This window comes from Cyprinodon variegatus, unplaced genomic scaffold (genome assembly GCF_000732505.1).
Source record: "Cyprinodon variegatus isolate N-32 unplaced genomic scaffold, C_variegatus-1.0 Scaffold238, whole genome shotgun sequence".
NCBI lineage: Eukaryota > Metazoa > Chordata > Actinopteri > Cyprinodontiformes > Cyprinodontidae > Cyprinodon > Cyprinodon variegatus.
In genome coordinates, this window is record NW_015150691.1 from 887,723 (window position 1) to 907,872 (window position 20,150).

Sequence of the window (20,150 nt, forward strand, 5' to 3'; positions counted from 1 at the left end):
AAACCATACACTAGAATCCTCCCTCATTCTTTATCTAATTATCTGAATGAGAAAACACTGTGGAAAATTTTCAGCATTGTTGGTTTGTGTTGGTTAACATTACTCTGCATTGGATTGGCAAACTGACCACAGTCTTCCAGTTAGCCTGCCTACTTAGGCTGCCCCAACTGACTGCACTATCAGAAGAAAGATAGATAGATAGATAGATAGATAGATAGATAGATAGATAGATAGATAGATAGATAGATAGATAGATAGATAGATAGATAGATCTGCCATTGCTTTTGTTTTTTTTGCTGTTTAGAGATGTTTCTCTGGCAGTGTTACATCACTACCAATGGATCCAGCATACATACCTTTAGCGTTTTTGTTGGTACTGGGTGGTCTCACATTGTGAAAAATAACTGTTTATGAAAAGATACCTTGTTGATCTTCATGCTCATTTATGCCACTAATAACCTTATATATACAATATCTCTACATTTTTTTCAGACTTTTGTCAATGACGTCAGGATACAAGAGCAAGTTTATGTCACGCTAAAAACTGATGACAAACTTAGATTTGGATACGATATCCTTTGAAAGTTCTGTGCAAAACAACCCCAATAAGATGACTCTCACCCACAGAGGACACTGTCAGCTGTGTAACCTTATCTATTTGTGAATAGATGTGAGCATTCATTGTATTCTGCCTGCTGCATTATACATAAGGCTAGCAGTGCATGTTTCTGGGTGACCAACAGACCTCGTTTTCCTTGACCTGCCTCACATACCAACCTTTTCACCGTGGTTCAAGGAGAGCTACGTATTCCTGAGGAGGCCCTCAAGGTTAGAAAACCTGCTATGCTGTGATAAAGACATTAAAAAAAGCTTTGAGGTAACATGTTTGCAGGCTGAGATGATCTGCCTGATTAAAACAGGACAGCCTTGTACTTTTTCTCATGATGTTGTTGTTAGAGTAATCAAAGAGTTCTGCTGAACCAGTTTAAAACTTCATAGCTGAGGAAAGCGCTGTTTCATCATGTCAAGCTTTCCAGGTTTTTGCAAAGGAGTTTTTTTTTTAAGAACTTGCAGAACTCCAGCTTTAATAGTTAATAAGAATTCAATGACATGCACAAAGGAATAGTGTATGTAAAGGAAAAATGTCAGAGTTCAGCGTATTTCTTTGTTTGGTAATGTGCTAGTGAAGATTCCCAGTCATCCAGGTCACAGTAATTCACACAGTGAAAAAAAAGTGAAAAAAACAATCCTCTAGACTTTCTTTCCAAGTTTAAAAACATTTCGCTTCCCATCCAGGAAGCTTTTTCAACTAAAAATGTCAGAATTAGCGTTGAGTTTGTGGCTTTATAGAGTGGATAAAAACAAAGCCTTGTTTTGGCTTAGAAAACATGCAAACTGAACCGGATGAACGGGTCTGGCCCTTAGGAATGGGGAGTTGTTGGGTTCTTTGTTAGCCTACAATATCTCATACTGGTCTATGCTTCCAAAAGGGGGATGTTGAGGGTAACGTTTGTTTGGTAATATTTTGATAATTTTGATAATCGTCTCTCTATAAATGCAAACAACAGCATGAGAAACTGAGTAGCCAACTTCAGATGATCCAGAGGAAACCTGCTGAGCCAGAATCACCCAAATGTGGGGTGAAGCCTTTAGACGCAGCAGAGGCATCAGGTTCGGATGGGGCCACCGCCAAACCACCAGAGTCCAGCAGGTCAGAGGATAAGTCAATAGGTGAGCCTGAACATGAACTGAACAATGCAAGGACCAACACAAAACACACTGTTTTGGGGTATTATTTTGGTTATTTATCGATGCAATAAATGATTGTTAAAAGAAACATTTTTAGATTGCTTGTCATGTCAGCCTATGCTGACATAATCACCAGTAGCCCTATTATTTTCCTGTCTAATAGAAGAGGAGCTGCGCATAAGATTTCAAACACCTACATCGGTTACCTTGGGGTTGTTTTTAAACAGATTTTAAACTCCTACTATTAAAAAATAACTTCAAGTTGGCAACATCTGCAACATTATCTAATCACACGTTCAGTCACTCTTCCGTTTGCATGCTGAATCAGTCCCAATATTATTTCAAGCAATCTGAACTAGTAGTTGTCCTTGTTCGCCATTCCTGTTATGCTGTGATCTAACAATTCGGGTGTTTTGGGTAACATATTCTTATCTCCCTATGAGATTTAATATCAGGTTACAAACTACTTATAAAATAAATAAATAAATGCCACTAGAATCCAGAAAAAACATATAAAAAGGTTTTATTGGTGATCTAACATCAGATATAGGCAAGTAACTTCTTGTATCTATTTCTGGAATTAACCTGAGAAACCCAACACTTCCTTACCAAAATATACATATAAAATGTACATAATATAAATATATATAAAAACAAACATACAAAATATAAATATAAACTGGCCTGTTTCTAACAAAAGTATAAAATATATATATATATATATATGGTTTATGGAGTTGAAGGACCATCACCCTCCAAGGTCAAACTGTTATAGCAGCCTCAGTATAGAGCTAACTTGCCTTCATAGTAAAAACTGTTTAGTTTTAAATCACTTGACAACCTTGGCACCTGCTGCAAACATGTCCGTGCAAAGGTTGTTGGTTTTACTACAGCTTGGAAGCAGTTTAACTCACTGCAATCACTGTTTTGAAGAAAACGTTTCCATCTGAACGGTCCCGAGTGAAGGCCGCTCAAGCTAAAAATTGGTTGACTCAAGGCACCAGGTAATTTCTTGGTGCCTCTCTTAATATTTTCCAGTTTGGAAACTGTGCAATCTAAATCAATTTCTCATGAAATTTCTCTCAGCATTACCTGCATCTATGCTTTAATGAATATATTTTCCATTCAGCAATCTTAACCATTGAACTGATTTTATCAGGAGACACAGCAGTTTTACACAGAGGCACTCCCCTTTACGGGCAGCCTGCTTGGTGGGGAGATGGAGCCACCGATAATCAACATTCTGGAAAACCTGAAGAAAAGACCTCTGACAAGAAGAAAGAGAAGTCAGAAATAGGTATGATCATTTATGAATAAATATCACATGGTTAAGTGAATATACAACCCAGTGTTACTGAGGAAGTAAACAGCCTTAAGTTCTAGGTTTTTCATATCATTTTGTCAAATCCCTTTATTTTTGTTACAGACACAAAGAAAAGTACAGAGATTCTAAAGTCTTCCTCTCAATCAGCTTCTAATCAAGAACCTAGTTACTTTGAAATCCCAACTAAGGATGCTCCCACAGCATCTAAAACAAGCAGTGAACTTCCTTCACAAGAACAAGGAACCAACGCGTCTCTTGCTGCCTTGGAACCCATCCACGGTCATGCCTCATTCACCATTGAGTTTGATCCAGGGGCATCAGGTAAAGTGATGGTCAAGGATCGAGTAGCAAAGGTGGGAGGAGAGACGCGCCCCCGACCAAAAAGGGCCCCTGGGGAGGAGCTGAGTCCCCTTCAGACAGCTATGGTGGCAGCGGAGGTTAAAGTTGCAGACTGGCTAGCTCAGAATGAGCTTCCTTTGGCTCTGAAAGAGACAGCAGCAGATGATGATGGAGAGAGTGCAAAGAGTGATGTTCCTGTACATCTTAGGAGTCTTAAAGGTGCATGATAAAAGTATGTTGTGCTTTGTTAATCCCTTCCTTTATACGGTGACTGGTAACAATCCTTTTCTTTCTTGCACACATGCCAGGCAGTAAACATGAGGATGGCACTCAGAGTGACTCAGAGAATGCTCATGGAGAGAAGCGCAGGGCTACAGCAGTTGAGGAGCGCTCATGGGGGCTTTGGGGCAGTGCTGGCTTTAAAGAAGGTCGCGCAAATGTACCAGAGGGCCTGTTTGCAGAAGAGGACAGTCCTGCACGGCGTTGCAAGTCTTCAACTTCCAAAAGGCAAAGTGGGTTGGCGGAGAGGCGACGTGGCTCAGCACCGCATCACCAGAGTGGCCGGGACGAGTGTTATGGACATAGAGATGAATATAGTGACAGAGGAACTTACGTCATTGAGCTGGAGAATGGGAACTATGAAGAGAAAGAGGCTCGGAAATTGATTGACAAGGTATAGGTTAGAAGTTCCTTTCTCTACCTTTTTCCTCAATCAGATCACAAAAATGACTTTATTTCTTCCATCTTTCAGGTGTTTGGTTTGGATGACCAGCATATTTCTAGGCTGGGAGGAACTGACCAAAGAGAACGACTGTCTTCCCAGAGGTCTGGTTCAAGAGACAGAGAAAAGACTGGACGTCTAGAGGCAGAGGTGCAAAAGCATATCTAAACTTATAATTTAAATACTTAGACAAGTTTAGACATCTTTTTAGCAGATAAGTAAAATCTATTTTATGGCTTAGCTCTTGTCTGAAGATTTGATGGTGGGTGGTCCTCGCTGGGTGTCACAGTGGGCCACTCTTGCTGCAAGCCACATTCGTACAGACCCTGAAGGGTCAGGAGGGGACAGTCACACCATGGTCTCAGAGAGCAGAGGTACACAGTAAAGGTTGACTTCTGATCAACACTCACATGATTTCCTTGATGTGTCTTGAAACGTCTTGTTGTTTTTTCCATGGTCTTCCCATCCTACTAACACTAAAATGCACCAAATGTTCTAATTCCATTGGCAATGGATTTTTATTGTAGTGGCTCTTTAAAGCAATGATGTAGGTATCTTTAAAAAAAAAAAATCCTAATCACTGAGAGAAACCTTTTAAAATTAAGTAAGTAAAGTCTATTCCTCTGCGCTGATACAGAGGAATATCAGGAAAAATCTACAGTAAAAAACACGAAAAAATAAGAGATAAAAGCCTGGGGGAACAGAACAGTTTCCCGGCTTTTTAAAATGACATTTAAACAAAGTTTAAATGTAAGGCTGTTCCACAATTTCAGAGTCACAAACTAAAAGACCTTCTACCCTGCAGTTTTCAGCCTTGCAGCCGGGTTATGTTGTCCCTTTAGGTGAGAACAAGAATTGTGAATCAGACTCTGAAATCAGCTGTGGGCTATTCTAAAAAGAGTAAGACTGGGGTGGGGTGGGAGGACTTACTTGATTTAATTAGAAGTCTGGATGTCGTATTTTGAATAGACTGGATGATTAAAAAAATTATAATATATCCAGAAGTCATAGGTTATGGTAATACTAAATTTAATGCTGCTTCATAGACTCTGTTTTCCAGAGTTCTGTTCCTTTTTAAAATCATGGTTAAAATATGTAAAGTCAAGAAAGGAAGGACATATTGCTCTTTTTGAAAACCACAAGGAAAAGCCTGCCAGTTGAATTGAACTATTTTAAAGCAAAATAAAAATGTTCATACTGCTATTTTTCTACTGTTTAAATTAAATTGCAAACACCCTAAAAATACATAGTAACCCCTATTTTGTATTTAATTTCATTAGCTCAAAATGTTCCACCAATTTTAATGTTATACCTTTCTGCATAGTAAGACACATACCTAAAGACAAATTTTCAATGTGAAGGACATGTCACTACTGAACATTCATAAAAAGATATCCTGTCCTGTCTGCAGAATCCAGCCACATAGCCTCTTCACACAAAGAACGTAAAAGAAGAACCTTACCCCAACTACCTGATGAAGAGCTTGCTTTGGGAAGAAGGTCCCCCGGTGGGTGTCTGCACACAGATACGGGTGAAAAGCAGGACACAGAGCTTCAGGAGAAAGAGAACCCAGAGGAAAGGTCGTCAAGAGGAAGAATCCATAGTGGTCAAGGCATCGAGGGTGTCGGCAGCCCCAGTCGATCTTCTCCAGCCAAATCACAGGACAGTGGTGGTGGTAAATCAAGTCAGTCAGGTGTCCTGATAAAGCTCCCTCCATGTCCAATTACCAGTGGACAGAAGAGACTGGAGGAGTCACGGAGGAGAAAAAAAGAGGAGGAGAAGGCTAGGGATAGCACTGGGAAACCATTGCTGAGGCAGGAGAGCTTCACTGTGGAGAAACCAAGCACCAGCATACCAATAGAACTCATCCCACGTATTGATGCCTATACAGGTACCAAAAATCATAGTACAGAAGGGGGCGTAGATAATGTTGCACTTCAAAAAGACTCAGAAGCTGTGGCCGCTTTTCTAGAGAGCACTGTGTCAGACCAAGGCGACCCCCCCAGTCAATCTATTGAAGGTTCCATGTCTCCAGAATCAGATGTTGACACAACAAGCACGATTAGCCAAGCCGATGGTGTCAGAAAAGTAGTTCAGAAACGCCGTATCCTAGCAGGGCAGCAGAAGGAAAGGACAGTATTATGCACCTCTAACAAAGGCCCTGCTGGAAGCCGAGCACCTCAAGAAAGGAGGGGGAAGAGCAAAACATCTGGCCCTCAACAGCCAAGTCACCCCTCTACTTCCCTGGACCTCACTGATGATGATATCAACTCAAACTCTGTCCTCTCTGACACACAGCCTATCTCCACACAAGAATCAAAGGTCTCAAACCATAGATCCCAAACAATTGGGGCCAGCACCAAGTCCAGCCGGGCTAAGGTTACGCAGGCTTTAGTTCCCTCTGCTCAAAGCAAAAGCAGTAATGCTCCCAAGCCAAGACCTACTCGGACATCCCTTTTGAGGCGAGCTCGGCTGGGAGATTCCTCAGATACCGAACCTGCTGATATTGACAGGATGTCAGTAGCTTCTGAGGCATCCACTGCCAGCTCCACATCAAGGACAGGGATTGCAAGAAGGGGAATGTCTAGAATAGAGGCTCTAGCACAGCCAAGGAGACCTAGAGTTGGGTCTCCGTCTGCCCAGAGCGACTCAGAAGCAACTGTGGCAAAAAGCCGAGGACTGGCTGCTCGAAGCACGGCAGGCGAATATGCACTCAGGCAAGGATTGAGAGGTTCAAATGTAGGCTCACTGTCCGGACCACGAGCCAGAGCTAATAGTGCTTCCAAGCTGCCTGATAAAACTAAAGGAACTTCATCATATGGGCATATCACACCTTCATGTAAGTTGAGAGTATTTCCCAGGAACATGTGTTGTTTGTCACGAACATCATGGTTGATACTAGGCGTCAGCTTTCAGTTTCTAACCTTGAGGTTTTTAGAAGATAAAAAAACTGAGACTGACACTGGGTGTTTCTTTAACATTTCTTTGGGATTTTTATGCAAGAAGAAATATTGCTGGAAAATGGAGCTTGTCTTCTCTTTGAAGTTGCCATTGCACTTCATACATTCCTGTATATGCTGGTGAGCTGAAAAAAAGTGATCCATTGGTTCAAATCTTAAGAAACAAGGTGCAATTTGGACAACAATATGTCACATCATGTGACTATGTGACATGATGTTGTTACCTTTGATGTGTTTCTGCTGTGAGAGCAGAGTTGTGGACTGGAGAGTATATGATATAGGAACTTAAAGTTTGTCCACATAAACTAGTTACTTAATTTTAACTTGGTCTTAATCTTCAAAAGCTTACCATTTTTTAATACATGTGGAAACCTCTTTGCACCCAGAGCAGATCCTTATAGAAGGTGTAAAGCTGTTTTGGTGTGCAATTCAACAGACAGCGTATGCAGACTTTTCACTTTTCTGACTTTTCAGTATGTGCCTTCATAAACATGCAGATCATGTTTTAAATGTAAATAATCCAAGTTTAAGGGTAGAGGACATGCAAGTGTATATATTTCTAAATCCTCAAAGTAACTGCAGGCACAGTATTTTTATCTATATTTAGTACATTTGAAAGTCAGGTGCAAACTGATACTGACAAAGATATTTTTGTGGTCTGAATATATAACATGCCCAATAACCTGGTGACATCCAGGCTTTATGTTTAGGTTGTATAAGCTACACCTTTGAATGTAGGAGGGTATGTGGGGGTGTTTTTATTTTCTCATGGCATTTGGGTTTTTAAATCCTACTTGAATTAAATACGAGAAAAGTAAAACGCATTTCTTTTAGCCAGCTGATTTTCAGTTTGCAGCAATAGGTGGAGCAGGGGTAGTACTTTTTTAAATTTTATTTTGCAGCCTGAAAAAATAGTTCAGCACAGGTTAACCCATCTTAATGGTATGATGGTAATCTTATTCTATTCTTTTTACTATTATTTAAAAAATAGATTTACCTTGATACTAGCAAATCTAGCGATGCCTAGTTGATACTTTCACATATTCTTCGTTAAGAAGCATGTGTGAGCATTAGACGTTTAATCCCTTTGCATATTCTGTTCAGCTGGAACTCGGTGGCGCCGTGTTCCTGTAGAGTATGCGTCCACCTCAGAGGATGAGTATGGCTCAAATCGCCACACATCTAAACTGGGGCAAACAAGGCCGTTCCCTTCAACCAGAGTGGCCCAGTTAGGAGGATCAGCTCCAGCTACACCCAACCCTGCAGGTCTGGCCAGCTTGAAGCAAAATTCCAGGGAGCAGGATGACTACATGAGAGACTGGACAGCACACAGTGAAGAAATAGCCAGGTATGTGTGGAAGAAGAGTTCAAAAGCATTAAATATAAAGTTCATTTTTTTATGCAGGAATGAGTAATGTTACCTCTCTTCAAAGATGTTTTTCCTGCTTTTAAAAAATAGAGTATTTTGATTGCTTTTTATTTGTGCAGTTATGCTGATAGACTGGTATGTCTACAAATGAAGTGTGGATAATAAATATAGCAAAATAACATTAAAGTTAATGTTAGTAAGGTTTCATGTTTCTGATGCCATTACTTTTTATTTGTAAATCAGGATCAGCCAGGATTTAGCTAAAGATTTAGCCATGCTGGCCCAAGAGATTCATGATGTGGCTGGAGAGATTGACTCAGTCAGCCCTGCAGCTACTGACCCTGGAGCTCTGGTATTCATGTTGCATTACATAAGAAACATTGGCAGTACAGACCTTTTTTGCATGCTTTAACTTCAGAACACCAGCTTTACTATTTAGGAACTGCTAAGGAAACAAATATTTTTCTCATCCATTTTATACTGCTCTAACTTACCTCATAGAATAATTTTTGATTTTCTTTCAGCTAAAGGAGTCTGTATTTAATGATGATGTGGATCTGGGAGGTCCCTCTGCAGAGCAGAGTGGGATTCTGGGAGCTGATGGGCAAGCTGTGGAGCTCCGACAACGCAGTTCAAATGAACAGAGCGCTCGCTCTATCCGGCGGCAAACATGGAATAGAGATGATGTGAGTCTAAGTTAGACCATTATCTAATATTATCCAAAATTAGTTGAACATTAAAACAGGTGTTTTCAAATATAACAGTGCTGCTCAGGAGGACACATTTCTGTAAGATCAATAACTTGGTGCAGTCATGTTGGCTTCTTTCATAGATACTGTGGATACAAGTTGTCAATGCATGAATACGAATGATTGATCGACTAACGTTTAATAGATAAGTGACCATAGTGGGGGGAGCATCATGGTGTGGCGATCCTTTCCCTCAATTGTGAAAGGGAAACACATTAGAATTAATTTAAAGATGGACACAGCTACAGTCACTATAGGGCAGTCCTGAAAGAACTAGCAATGGAAGTGGGTTTGATTTCAGTTTACAAAATCCCACATTATGCATTCCATCACCAATATGGTCACATAAACTGGGTCAGGTTTTCAGTTTCCTCAACCTGCAAAGAAAAAAAATATGTCTCACACATACTGTGCGCCTTCATAAACAATTGCTAATTGTGAAATATTTAGGAAAAGAACGCTCATCACATTGTCCAAGTCAAAGTACTGTTTAATTCATTACTTTACAAAATCCTTGTGTTTATTCTGTTTCAACTTAATTTAAAATGAAAAGAAGTTACAGGAACATCCCCACAAGAGTAAATACACTTAGAATACTTGGTCTTTTTTTATCTTTATCCATCAGCTGTATTTTGACAATGTGCTGCTCACTTCTGTGACTCAACTCTCGACCAGAATACGGCAGTCTGTGGACAAAACTGCCTGTAAAGTCAGGTAAGCCACGTACCATAATTCCTCTGTGTCTTGTCACTTTGTTTTCAGAGAAAATATTGAATGCACTCTGTTGACACATATAGTATTTTGTAATATTTATGTTCTAGTCTGTGTTTCCTGTTCTAACTTGACCAACTGGTACAATCTGAGTAGTATATCACAGAGCTTTACTCTGTCAGACAAAAGCACATTGCTCATAATGGTGACAGCTCAAATCTTTTATTGTTTTACAATTTGCAGACATTGCCAGAAACAAATGACTTGAACTGTCAGCCAGTACATCTAACGATTACTTTATTAAGCATCTTTCTTCAAATGTGCTTTCATCTATTTTTATTACTACTCTGCAACCAGGATCCTCTTCAAGGATAAGGAACGGAAATGGGACGAGATTGAGACCAAACTGCAGGCAGAACATGACTCCTTAGTTCTCAAAAGCTCCAACAAGGTGATGGCTCCTTCAGTCACTTTCTATTATTTAGTCTTGATTATACAGCATGGTCTTTAAGCAGGCTTTCCTCAAGAAAGCTAACAGCATATTTAAATGCTCTCCTAGGAGACAGTACAAAATGTAATTAGTCCACTGCTTGCATGAAGTTGTCCTATTTGAGATTTTTGTCTGATAATGAGTTTATAGAAAGCGAATCTTATTCTAGGGACAATGAAAACTAACGTTATCATGTTTCTCTAGTAAAACCCATCTGAACATAAAATGCAGGAAAATTAAATGTTGAAATCATAAAATAATTGATTGGTAGCATTGGTGAGCATTTTATTGCCTTTCCCTCATTTTTATTTAGGTGCTTTGTTATATTAAATTCACTGTCACTTTCTTGTTCACACCCTTATTTAAACTCCTCAGCTCATTCCTACTCTTTGCCAAATCCCTCGCAGGCTCCTGGCACTGCCAACTTTGGTAGATTTTTTTTTATTGTCAAGGGGAGAGGGGTTTTGCTGTTACATTGGGTTCCTTAAGAGACCCAAATACTTTTGAAAGACATTGTAATTTGATTCCAATTCAATATTTATAGTAAACGGTAAATAGCCTGTACTTATATAACGCTTTTTCAAGTCAGGAGTCTTGACCAAAGCACTTTACACTACCGTACATTCAGTCATTCACCCATTCACACACTGATGGTGGCAAACTACATTGTAGCCACAGCTGCCCTGGGGCTCACTGACAGATATATGAAAGAGACTTCCCACGAAGTATGGAGAGTAAACAGATTCCAAACTTAGCCTCATAAAACTTTTTTTTTTCGGGGACAGGGATATACATTTTACAGATTGTCCTCAGATGATCCTGAGAGAAAAAGGTCTGACCAAGTCACAAAGCTCATAAAGTATTATTCATTGTTAAGGGCTTCACTCCAAATCCTTCTCTGGAGCAGAGAAGATTAATTGAGCTGTTTTATTTAGTGCATGAAGTTCTGCTAGACTTAATCACTCCTCAGGCAGCCTTCATCTTTTTATGTTATGTTTTTAACAGGAGATTTCAACAGTTATTCAAGACCTGAAAAGAGTGGAAAGGCAACTTTCAGGTATTTCCATTTTTTCAACAGAAATATGAAAAAGCTATATGAAATAGCCAAAACAATAGGTCATTATGATTAATATGGGTGTGTTACTGCTGTCCTGTAATCAATGTAAATTCATTGTGTTCTTGCATGTTTGTGCTACTCTAAACAAACAGTTATCGACATGATGGTGGACCCAGATGGCACCCTGGACGCTCTTTCCAGCATGGGTCTGACAAGTCCTGTAAGTGACCCGAAGACCAGTCCTGGTGCTCAGCAGGGGGCACCATTATCACATACAGGAGCCCAGATATCAAGCAAACTGTCAGCAGCCAAGGTTGAAGAATTTTCTGGTGAGCCATGTGGATCATCCAAGCATGCAGAAGAGACAAAGAACCCTCATAAGGGTGTTTGATCCTTAATAAAATAATATCCAATCATTCTTTTTAATGTAAGACCTGACAGGACGTCCTTGGAAAGGACACTGGTGTCAGGTCTAGTCATTTTTTTGTTAGTTTTTCTTTTCTTAGGGAAAGTATTGGAAGGTGAATGAAACTTTATCATAGTAAAGTTCGTTGACCCTGTTGTCAGCTCCTTTGCGGTCTTCAGACAGTCCGAAGGAAATATTGTTAAGAGGAGGAAAAACCATGTTTTTCTGTTGCAGCCAATTTTTTTATGAGATATTCTTCAAGACAAAAATCAAAACTATTGATGCGGTTTAAAGGTTTTTTACTCTCAAATCCCTGTTAAAGGCATATAAGTCTATAAACAAACAAAGTAAAGCAGAGAGAAAATTCTTATTTAAAGGGCATTTAACATCCATTTTATAGCTTTTCCTTTTCAATTCAGTCATGACCAAAACAAAAGTAATAATATAAAGAAAAGCATAAGAAAAATGCGATAATAGCTAGCATTTTTTTGACATTAATGATTCAGTTGTCAACCTTGCGAATCAGTGCATAACACCATTTCCATCCAAGACAAAATTTGTGTTCCTAATATCTTGATCTAAAGTAAAGACCTATTATAAAGATCTGGATTCTAATGAATTTAATTTGGGATCTCTACACCTAACATGCAAGCAATCTGCAGAGGAAATTAAAAAAAGTGTTGCGAGCCAAAGTGCCGAATGACATGCTGGAAAAAACGTTTTGATTTAAAATAATTTAGTTATGGTAGCATTCAGGGCTGCTTAAGCAACTGGATTTCTAAGCATATCCTTATTCTAACAAAGGTGCTGGTTCTCCCATAAACTATCTTACAACAATAAACCACTTTCTATTGTGTGCTTTTTTTTTATTTAATCAATCAGTTTATGCTTTACTTAGAATTCTGTTTTTACCAAAGAGATTGATTTAACTTTCCTTTGTGATCAATTAATTATGCTCCAACTAAATTGAATAAAACTTGAAATACTTAGAAGTTATCAGATAGCACTTGCAGTCAAAAGCCCTTCTCTTTGCTTAGGTACAAAAGAAAACATCTAACTTCATAAATGTATTTCATTTGCAATCAAAGGCAAGAAAATGTGAAAAAACAGATAAGTCACTGAAAACAGCCCCAACAACTGTTATTATTTAATGTGATCTGCAGCCAATAGTAGATGTTGAGAAAAATGCTGTAAAAGTCATAACTTTTATATCTGATACATGTAATGCTCAAAAGGAGCTTCAGTGGTGTAGGTGGTAACATGTATTTCCATTAGAAAGGTTGTTTACATCAATAAACAGTTTATTCCCCAATGTTAAATTAAATTATATCAAGAAATTAGCATCCAGATTACAGGTTATCATCCACATGCAATATTCCCTTGCTGTTTTAAATGACCTTTTTTGCTGTCAAAAACAATCCAATTAAAATAAAAGAAATTATTTGGATGTTTTTTTTATTTTATGTTTTATGCCCTCCATGTTTTTCTATATTTTACAGCTCCAAAACGTGAAGATATTTGCCCTTAAAAGAGGATAAATTTTATCATAATAGAAACCAAAAGGAAATGGTGTAAAATAAGTGTCCTTCCTTTCTGCCATAGAGCTTATTTAAATAAATATTAAGCCTGTTTCCCTTTTTTCCTGTTTATTAGTTTTTTTTTTTGTCAATTTCCAATCACAAATCTCCAAAACAATATCCTGAAAGGAAATAAACTGGCAATGCAAGATATCTAAAGTTTAAATCTCTATCCATTCTTTGTGTTGAAGTCCTTAAAGTGAAGTGTACTTTTGAACAGAACTTGGTTGTTATTAGAAACTATAAAGTGAAATGTAGCTCAAGTAGTCAATTTTTCTCTTGCAAACTTTTGTCACAAGTGCCCTAGACAAAACAATCATTTAAGAGAGAACAAAGACAGAGGAGAGAAGGAAGTGGACTTTGTGTCCTTGCACACTATAAGTACTGATTTACTTGTACATTTGTATTAATCTTTGCGGGACCAAGGCATAATGTTCCTAAATGACACACACTTATCATGTTTATGATGTTTACCAAAAGCAGGGTTAAAAACCAGCTATCAGGACATGAAAGTTCTCACAGACTGACTGCAGACACAATATTGTGTTGGAACCAACAGGGACTACCTCTGAGTCCTGCATTTTACTACTAATAATGCAACCAAGCTGTTATGTCTTGCCTGATACCAATGTTTACACTTGAATGTACCCTGATAAGAACTGCTGTAAAAAACTTTAGCCAAAATGACTTTATTAGAGAGGAATAACGGTGTGCTCAGCACACTTCCTCTATAATTCTGCTAATTTGTTTGAAGATATTTCTTTTTTAGATGTTTGTATGTCTTTTTTTTCATGTTGTTTGCTTAAATGTTGACCTTACAATAAATGTCTTGTTTGTCTCATTTACAATAAAATGCATGATCATCTTGAGCTACTTTTTGAGTACTTTTTTTCTCAAACGGTATAGATGTTTCAATTAATTCTTTTATATGTTAATCTACATTTTAGAAATTTTTGATTTTGAACTAATATGCAAATATTAACAACTTTACAAAAAAATGGCGATTATGAAGTAAGGGAGAGCACAATCATTTCTATTCAAGGTGGAGTCAAAGTGGCTGTTTTAAAGTAGCACTTAATCTGCATAGTGACAGCAACTGATGGCTATGGTCAGAACTCCTGGTGCGTTCTCACACTTGGTATAATGAAACCTCTGACTGGGGAGAAAACAAAGAGGAGGCCACCAGGGGCGGTGGCCGTGGCCACCCTCATAGCCAATGCTTGGGCAACTCATGAGCGCTATTAACTAGGTGTTTTCTTGTCCCAATGTTGACCTAATTCTCCACCTCCGGGACAAACATTTTCCCTCTAAACCAAGAGGTTGCAGCAGCAATAGTCCCAAGTGGAATGTTATTTCAATCGAGATTAAATAAAAGCATGGATAACTGTTTCAAAGGGTATCCTTTAAAGAAAAGGTTTAGCTTTGCCAATTGTCTTAAAGGTGCTGTAGGAGATCTTGGAAAAACAATTCCTGCAAGCTATTTTTTGAACATACACAACTATGCCTCTCCCTGCAGACCATAAAGATACAAAACCCATGATTGTGCATGCTGTCTGCAGCGCTGATGCAGCGATGCAGAGTGCTATTATCATTCCTCTGAAACAGTTTATTAACTCCTAAATTCACTTAAAATGCCGAAATCTGCCTGCAAAAATGTTTGCTTTTATTATCATGGTGCCTTTCGATTACCGTACATACATGAAAAATGCCTTCCAGCCTCCGCGGCAAACCGTGAGGAGGCGACTGGGCCATAGGCTGTTGTTAAACGGGATTCCTATTAGTGATAGCACACTGCCAGTGTACAGCGTTCTGAGCAGCTGCGACAGAAATAATATTTGAAGGGAAGATGGTAATGTTGATGAACTGACTGCACTGAGGATGTTTTCAGGTGGACTTTCTCACTTAAAAATAGATTCAAACAACTTTTTACCCACTGATCACAGCGAATATAGCTGCCATTGTTACAGGTAAAGAAAGGATAGGGTAGCTCCGCCCAACGCGCATCAGACCTATTTTTTTCCGGCCCCGCAGCCATAGCAGCAAAGCTGCTTCAACCGCGAATCAGGACTAAACTTTTACAAGCATAAAAAATTAAGCAACACGCGTGTTTTTGCTGCTCTTGCTGCTTTAGGTGTGAAAATTGTATGGGATTTTGGTCAACTACAGTGCAGCAGAACCGAGCCGTGAGCTCCTGGGCTGGTCGGGGCTGTGAACAGAGTGACCGAAACTGATCCGGTGACAGTAGCTCCTCCTTTTCAGAAACTGAAATTTGGTCACCATAGGTGTGAACGTTGCATAACAGTGGCTAACTTCCAGCTATGGTGCCCTGCATGAGCAATGCGGGGTCGATTCATTCATGTGTCAGGGTACGCGCACAGGGAGGAGGGACTAGCAGACGACCATGATTGACATGTCATGGAACCAATCGTGTACAACGGACGGTCTTGTGTGATCGGTTTAGGTTATTCATTGATTTCTCACTGTAGTATTTAATTTATTTTCACTTCCAGACCTTCTATTTCACTGCTTGCTAAGCGGCTGTGAGGAGATCTTGAAGCCACATGATAAAAAATGTGTCAGAAAAGATCTCCTACTGCACCTTTAACTGATAAAAGCAATATCTGAAAACCGCTCTAATTTGCTTTTCTATTTTAAAATGACTCTCCACCTTAAGACCCAAGTTTGTGGCAGTCAATTTAGAATATGGTGTAAGGGGACCTAGGTCTATAGTAGTGGAGTCACAAGGGAGATTGGGTCAAAACACTATAAGCTCAGTTTTATTCTCGTTAAAATTTTAAAAGTTCAGGGCCAGCCAGGCTTTAAGGTTATCAAAACAATTCAATAGAGACTTCACTGAAAAACCATCTCCCTGCTTTAGGGGCAAATAGATTTTGAAGTCATCAAAATAAAATTGGAAATAAAGCCCATGTCTTCTCAGTATGAAACTGAGTGGCAGCAGATACAGAGACAAGAGCAGGGGCCCTAAAATTGAGCCTTGTGGGACTCCGAACGATAAAGAAGCACTTGACGATTCGCCGTTGCCAATTTTGACATAGAAATTCGGTCGGTCAGATGTGAGCTGAACCAATGAAGAGCAGTGTGGTGGATCCCTACTAATTGATTCAGATGACTTTTTAGAATATGATGGTTCACTGTTTCAAAAGCAGCCGTTAGATCAAGCGGAAAGAGAAATTGTACAGCTACCAGAGGGGGATTAAACATAATATTTCAATTTCATTCTCTTTCCTTTGAATGGCCCTACGTTAGCTCCATACTTTCATTGCAGTAACAATGTAATTATTTGAAATGCTTTTTCACATCTTTGCACATTCCTGGTGTGTCAGTATTTTAATATACTACTGTTTTTTAAGTATTGAAAAAAAAATTTAAAATCTAAAAAACAGAAACATGAGGTCAACTCAGGCTTTTTGCAGTGCTGATTTTGGATGTGTAATTCCTAGTTTCATTAAATATTAAAGCTAATCACATCACAGAATATAGAATAGGCAACTGAAGAAGAATTTATTTTTTTACCAAAACATAAACCATGTTTTTAATACGTTACTCCCTCAGTCATTACATACATTTTATAAGAGCTATAGTTTACCCTACCTTTTCACTTTTCCAGGGAATTTTATTATTTTTAGTATTGGGGATGCCTGCGCCAGGGATTCATTTAAAAATCTAAATAAGCTAATAAATGTGATTAAATTCAGACCGTAAGAAACAGCAGGCATCCATATTCATGCATAAGGAGCAGTTGGGATGTCTTAAGGAACTGTTTTACTATGCTTCTTTGTTTTGCCGCATCTGTTTTACTGTTACATTTGTTTTTTTTCTTACTGGCGGGTGTTCTTATGTTATTTATCTTACAAAATACCATGGAGAATAATATTACTGATACATGTTTTTATATTAACAGAAAGGGCACTTGATGGCCCAGAAAAGAGAAAGGCCCTGTGTCCCAGAGACACTTTTTTCCCCCCATCGATACATGTTTATCAACACCACAAGGAAAGCAAAGAGGCTTCAAAGATGCTGGTGAAAGGTGGTATGACAGTGTCTTTATCCACAGTGATATGAGTCATGAATCAACCTAAAACAAAATGCAACTCAGGAAGGAAGAAGACATTACTCAAAGATCACTATAAAAAGTCAGATTACACTTTTTAAATTCACTTCATGACAAAAATGTTCTGAGGCAAGTTGTGTGGTTGGATAAAACTAAGATGGAAGTGCTTGATGTCTGGTTGTTTTTTTGTTTCTTAATGTAAAACAAGTCTATTATCTTAATGAGTAAAGTGCAAAGCTGTCGAAAGAATGCATATATGACCTCATCAAAGGTCTTTAAAAAGCTGTGGTTTTGTAAGCCTTGCATTTGGATCTCAATAGGAAATTAATATGAAATAAAAAAAAAAAAAGTTTAATTCACTATGGGTTTCAAATAACACAGGTGGTAAACTGTCAGCAGGTCTTAGATCTAAGCTAAAGAGTACCTTTATTGTGTTCCTTATAGCCTTTTTCTCATCCCAGAACACCTCTTTGGTCTCTGATGTTTCGCCTCTAACCATCCCGTTCCTTTGTATGCCTGGACACACAGCTTATCGTGTGTCTCCAGATTTCTGTTCCTGAGTCCTTGAAAGCCATGTCAGGATTTTTTTCTCTAGCTGGAAGCAGCTTTATACAGATTTTGGAACAACCCAGCGCCTCATCAAATGTTCATCAGCGTGGGAAATAAAACAAGAACTTTTCTTTTTTGCAAACTCAGTTTCCCTCTACTACCCATTTCTTCACTACTTGTGTCCCAGAAATAATAACTTCCAACTGCGGTAAGAATTTCTACTCTTGTAGCTCTTTCTGAATTTAAATCATAAGCTAATATATTAATATGATGTCACATTAGCTAAAACAATAATAAACATGAATCAAAATATAAACAGTGATCTTGTTGCAAAATGTAGAGGTGCTTTGTGTTGTAGTCAGTGAAATGTAAGGAATCACTGATGATTTAGAACTTCTACATCCTCCCACTTAATCTAGATTAATGATGCTACACCTTACATTTGCTTCTAAATATTCTAGTTTGTCTTCTTATTAATGGTGCAATTACAGGGAAAAACTGGGGGAGAAGAAAACACAATGCTTTGCAATAAAGTTAAAATCCAGGTGGTTAGGAAGGAGTTACAGATTAATAAGACAAATGATGTCCAGCTTCTAGTATGAAGTATTGCAGACAAAACATTTTCCAAAAAATACAAAAAACAGAAAGAGATAGGAGAGATTGAAGCAACATACATTTGTGGTGATAGATAGTGAGATAGATGGTTATAATTTCTGATGAGCAAGATTTGCATTTTGGATTTATTTGCTGCCATTATTATACTGCGCTTAATAAGCAACTTTTTTATGAGCAGTAACAGATGCTACTGAGAGGCTGAAACAAGTGGTGGAACAAATAAGTCCTTCTTAGAAAATGTACTGGTAGGAAACTATCCATAATGTATCTGAAATTTGTTTCTGTTTCTACTTTTCATTTGATTGATACATTTACATGCATTACATACAACAGACAAGTCTGCTTGATTATGCAGGAAAACTAATAATTGAGGGCCAATGCAAGCTAACCTCACATAAAGTATCTATGTAAGACATACTCCAAGCAAACTCCACACCACTTCTAAATCTGCTGTGATAATTTTATTTCATTCCAAAATCCATTGATTTTTAAAAACTTATTGAAAAACTAATTATGACAAAGACAAACACTGCACAGATTCAAAACAATTATTATATGAAACAGTCAATAGAAAATATCACATCCAGCAAGGTTACCCTGTTTCTGATTAATTCTCATCCAAGCCAGCAAGCATGCCCTTTATATGTGACAGTGAAACATGCCTACATCAACACACCCTCTCAAATAATGGATTTGTTAATTTCGCTCTTGCCTGTTGTGTTATACTGGGTGAGTGAACTTAATTTCACTACTTGCTCATAATTGAACCGGGTGCTGTGTTGACTATAGTGTGCGACAATCCCTCAATATCCCGAAATGAAAACATTACTTTGGCTCAAGCTCTTCTTCTCATCCTATGATTCAAGGGTTTTCTGCAGCCACAGGTAATATGCCTAAAGTGTTTCATAGAGAGAGGTAAAATGAAAATGGGGACATAAAATATCATCATCCTACAAGTGAATTTCCCTTCTCATTTTAAACCCTATGATGTTTCTGAGTTTATATGCCTGGAATGCAGGAGTTGCTTTGTTTAGATCTGAAACTTTTTACACAGTAAAGTAAACAGAGGATTTGAAGAAAAACATTTATATATGCCAATATATTCAACACAGTGAAAAAATATTCTACTTTGGTCTTGGTTTTCAGATTTATGGCCAGTTATATAAATGCTGTGCCGTTTAAATCATATTTATGGCACTGATGTCAAAAATATCTCTGATTACCCATAAATCCCTGAGATTTGTTATTGAAGGCAAAAAAAAAAAAAAAAAAAACTTGATCTGGACGTCCCTGAAAATAATACAAGGACAAGACTAAGAAAAATCAGAACAGGGATAAGAAGTTTTGACTAAACAACAGAGGGGGAAACGCTTTGTGCCAGGCTCAGAACTGAAGGATCTAGTATTCAAGGTGGACAAACAGATCTCTCAGAGCATTTATTGAATACTGAATCGGAGTGGGC

General features: G+C 38.3%; 1 protein-coding gene across 1 annotated transcript in view; it reads left to right on the forward strand.

Moving 5' to 3' along the window:
• LOC107089088 (centrosomal protein of 170 kDa-like) overlaps window positions 1-14,316 on the forward strand; it is an 18,316-nt gene extending 4,000 nt beyond the window's left edge. Inside the window, exons 2-17 of the mRNA XM_015381647.1 lie at window positions 493-571; window positions 770-828; window positions 1,569-1,731; window positions 2,909-3,046; window positions 3,176-3,631; window positions 3,721-4,085; window positions 4,164-4,283; window positions 4,375-4,507; window positions 5,545-6,972; window positions 8,198-8,441; window positions 8,706-8,814; window positions 8,987-9,148; window positions 9,837-9,925; window positions 10,280-10,373; window positions 11,418-11,469; window positions 11,622-14,316. Coding sequence (XP_015237133.1) covers window positions 493-571; window positions 770-828; window positions 1,569-1,731; window positions 2,909-3,046; window positions 3,176-3,631; window positions 3,721-4,085; window positions 4,164-4,283; window positions 4,375-4,507; window positions 5,545-6,972; window positions 8,198-8,441; window positions 8,706-8,814; window positions 8,987-9,148; window positions 9,837-9,925; window positions 10,280-10,373; window positions 11,418-11,469; window positions 11,622-11,860 — 3,930 coding nt within the window. The 3' untranslated portion in view covers window positions 11,861-14,316. The remainder of the gene's footprint in view (window positions 1-492; window positions 572-769; window positions 829-1,568; window positions 1,732-2,908; window positions 3,047-3,175; window positions 3,632-3,720; window positions 4,086-4,163; window positions 4,284-4,374; window positions 4,508-5,544; window positions 6,973-8,197; window positions 8,442-8,705; window positions 8,815-8,986; window positions 9,149-9,836; window positions 9,926-10,279; window positions 10,374-11,417; window positions 11,470-11,621) is intronic.
• The last annotated feature ends 5,834 nt before the right edge of the window (window positions 14,317-20,150 follow it).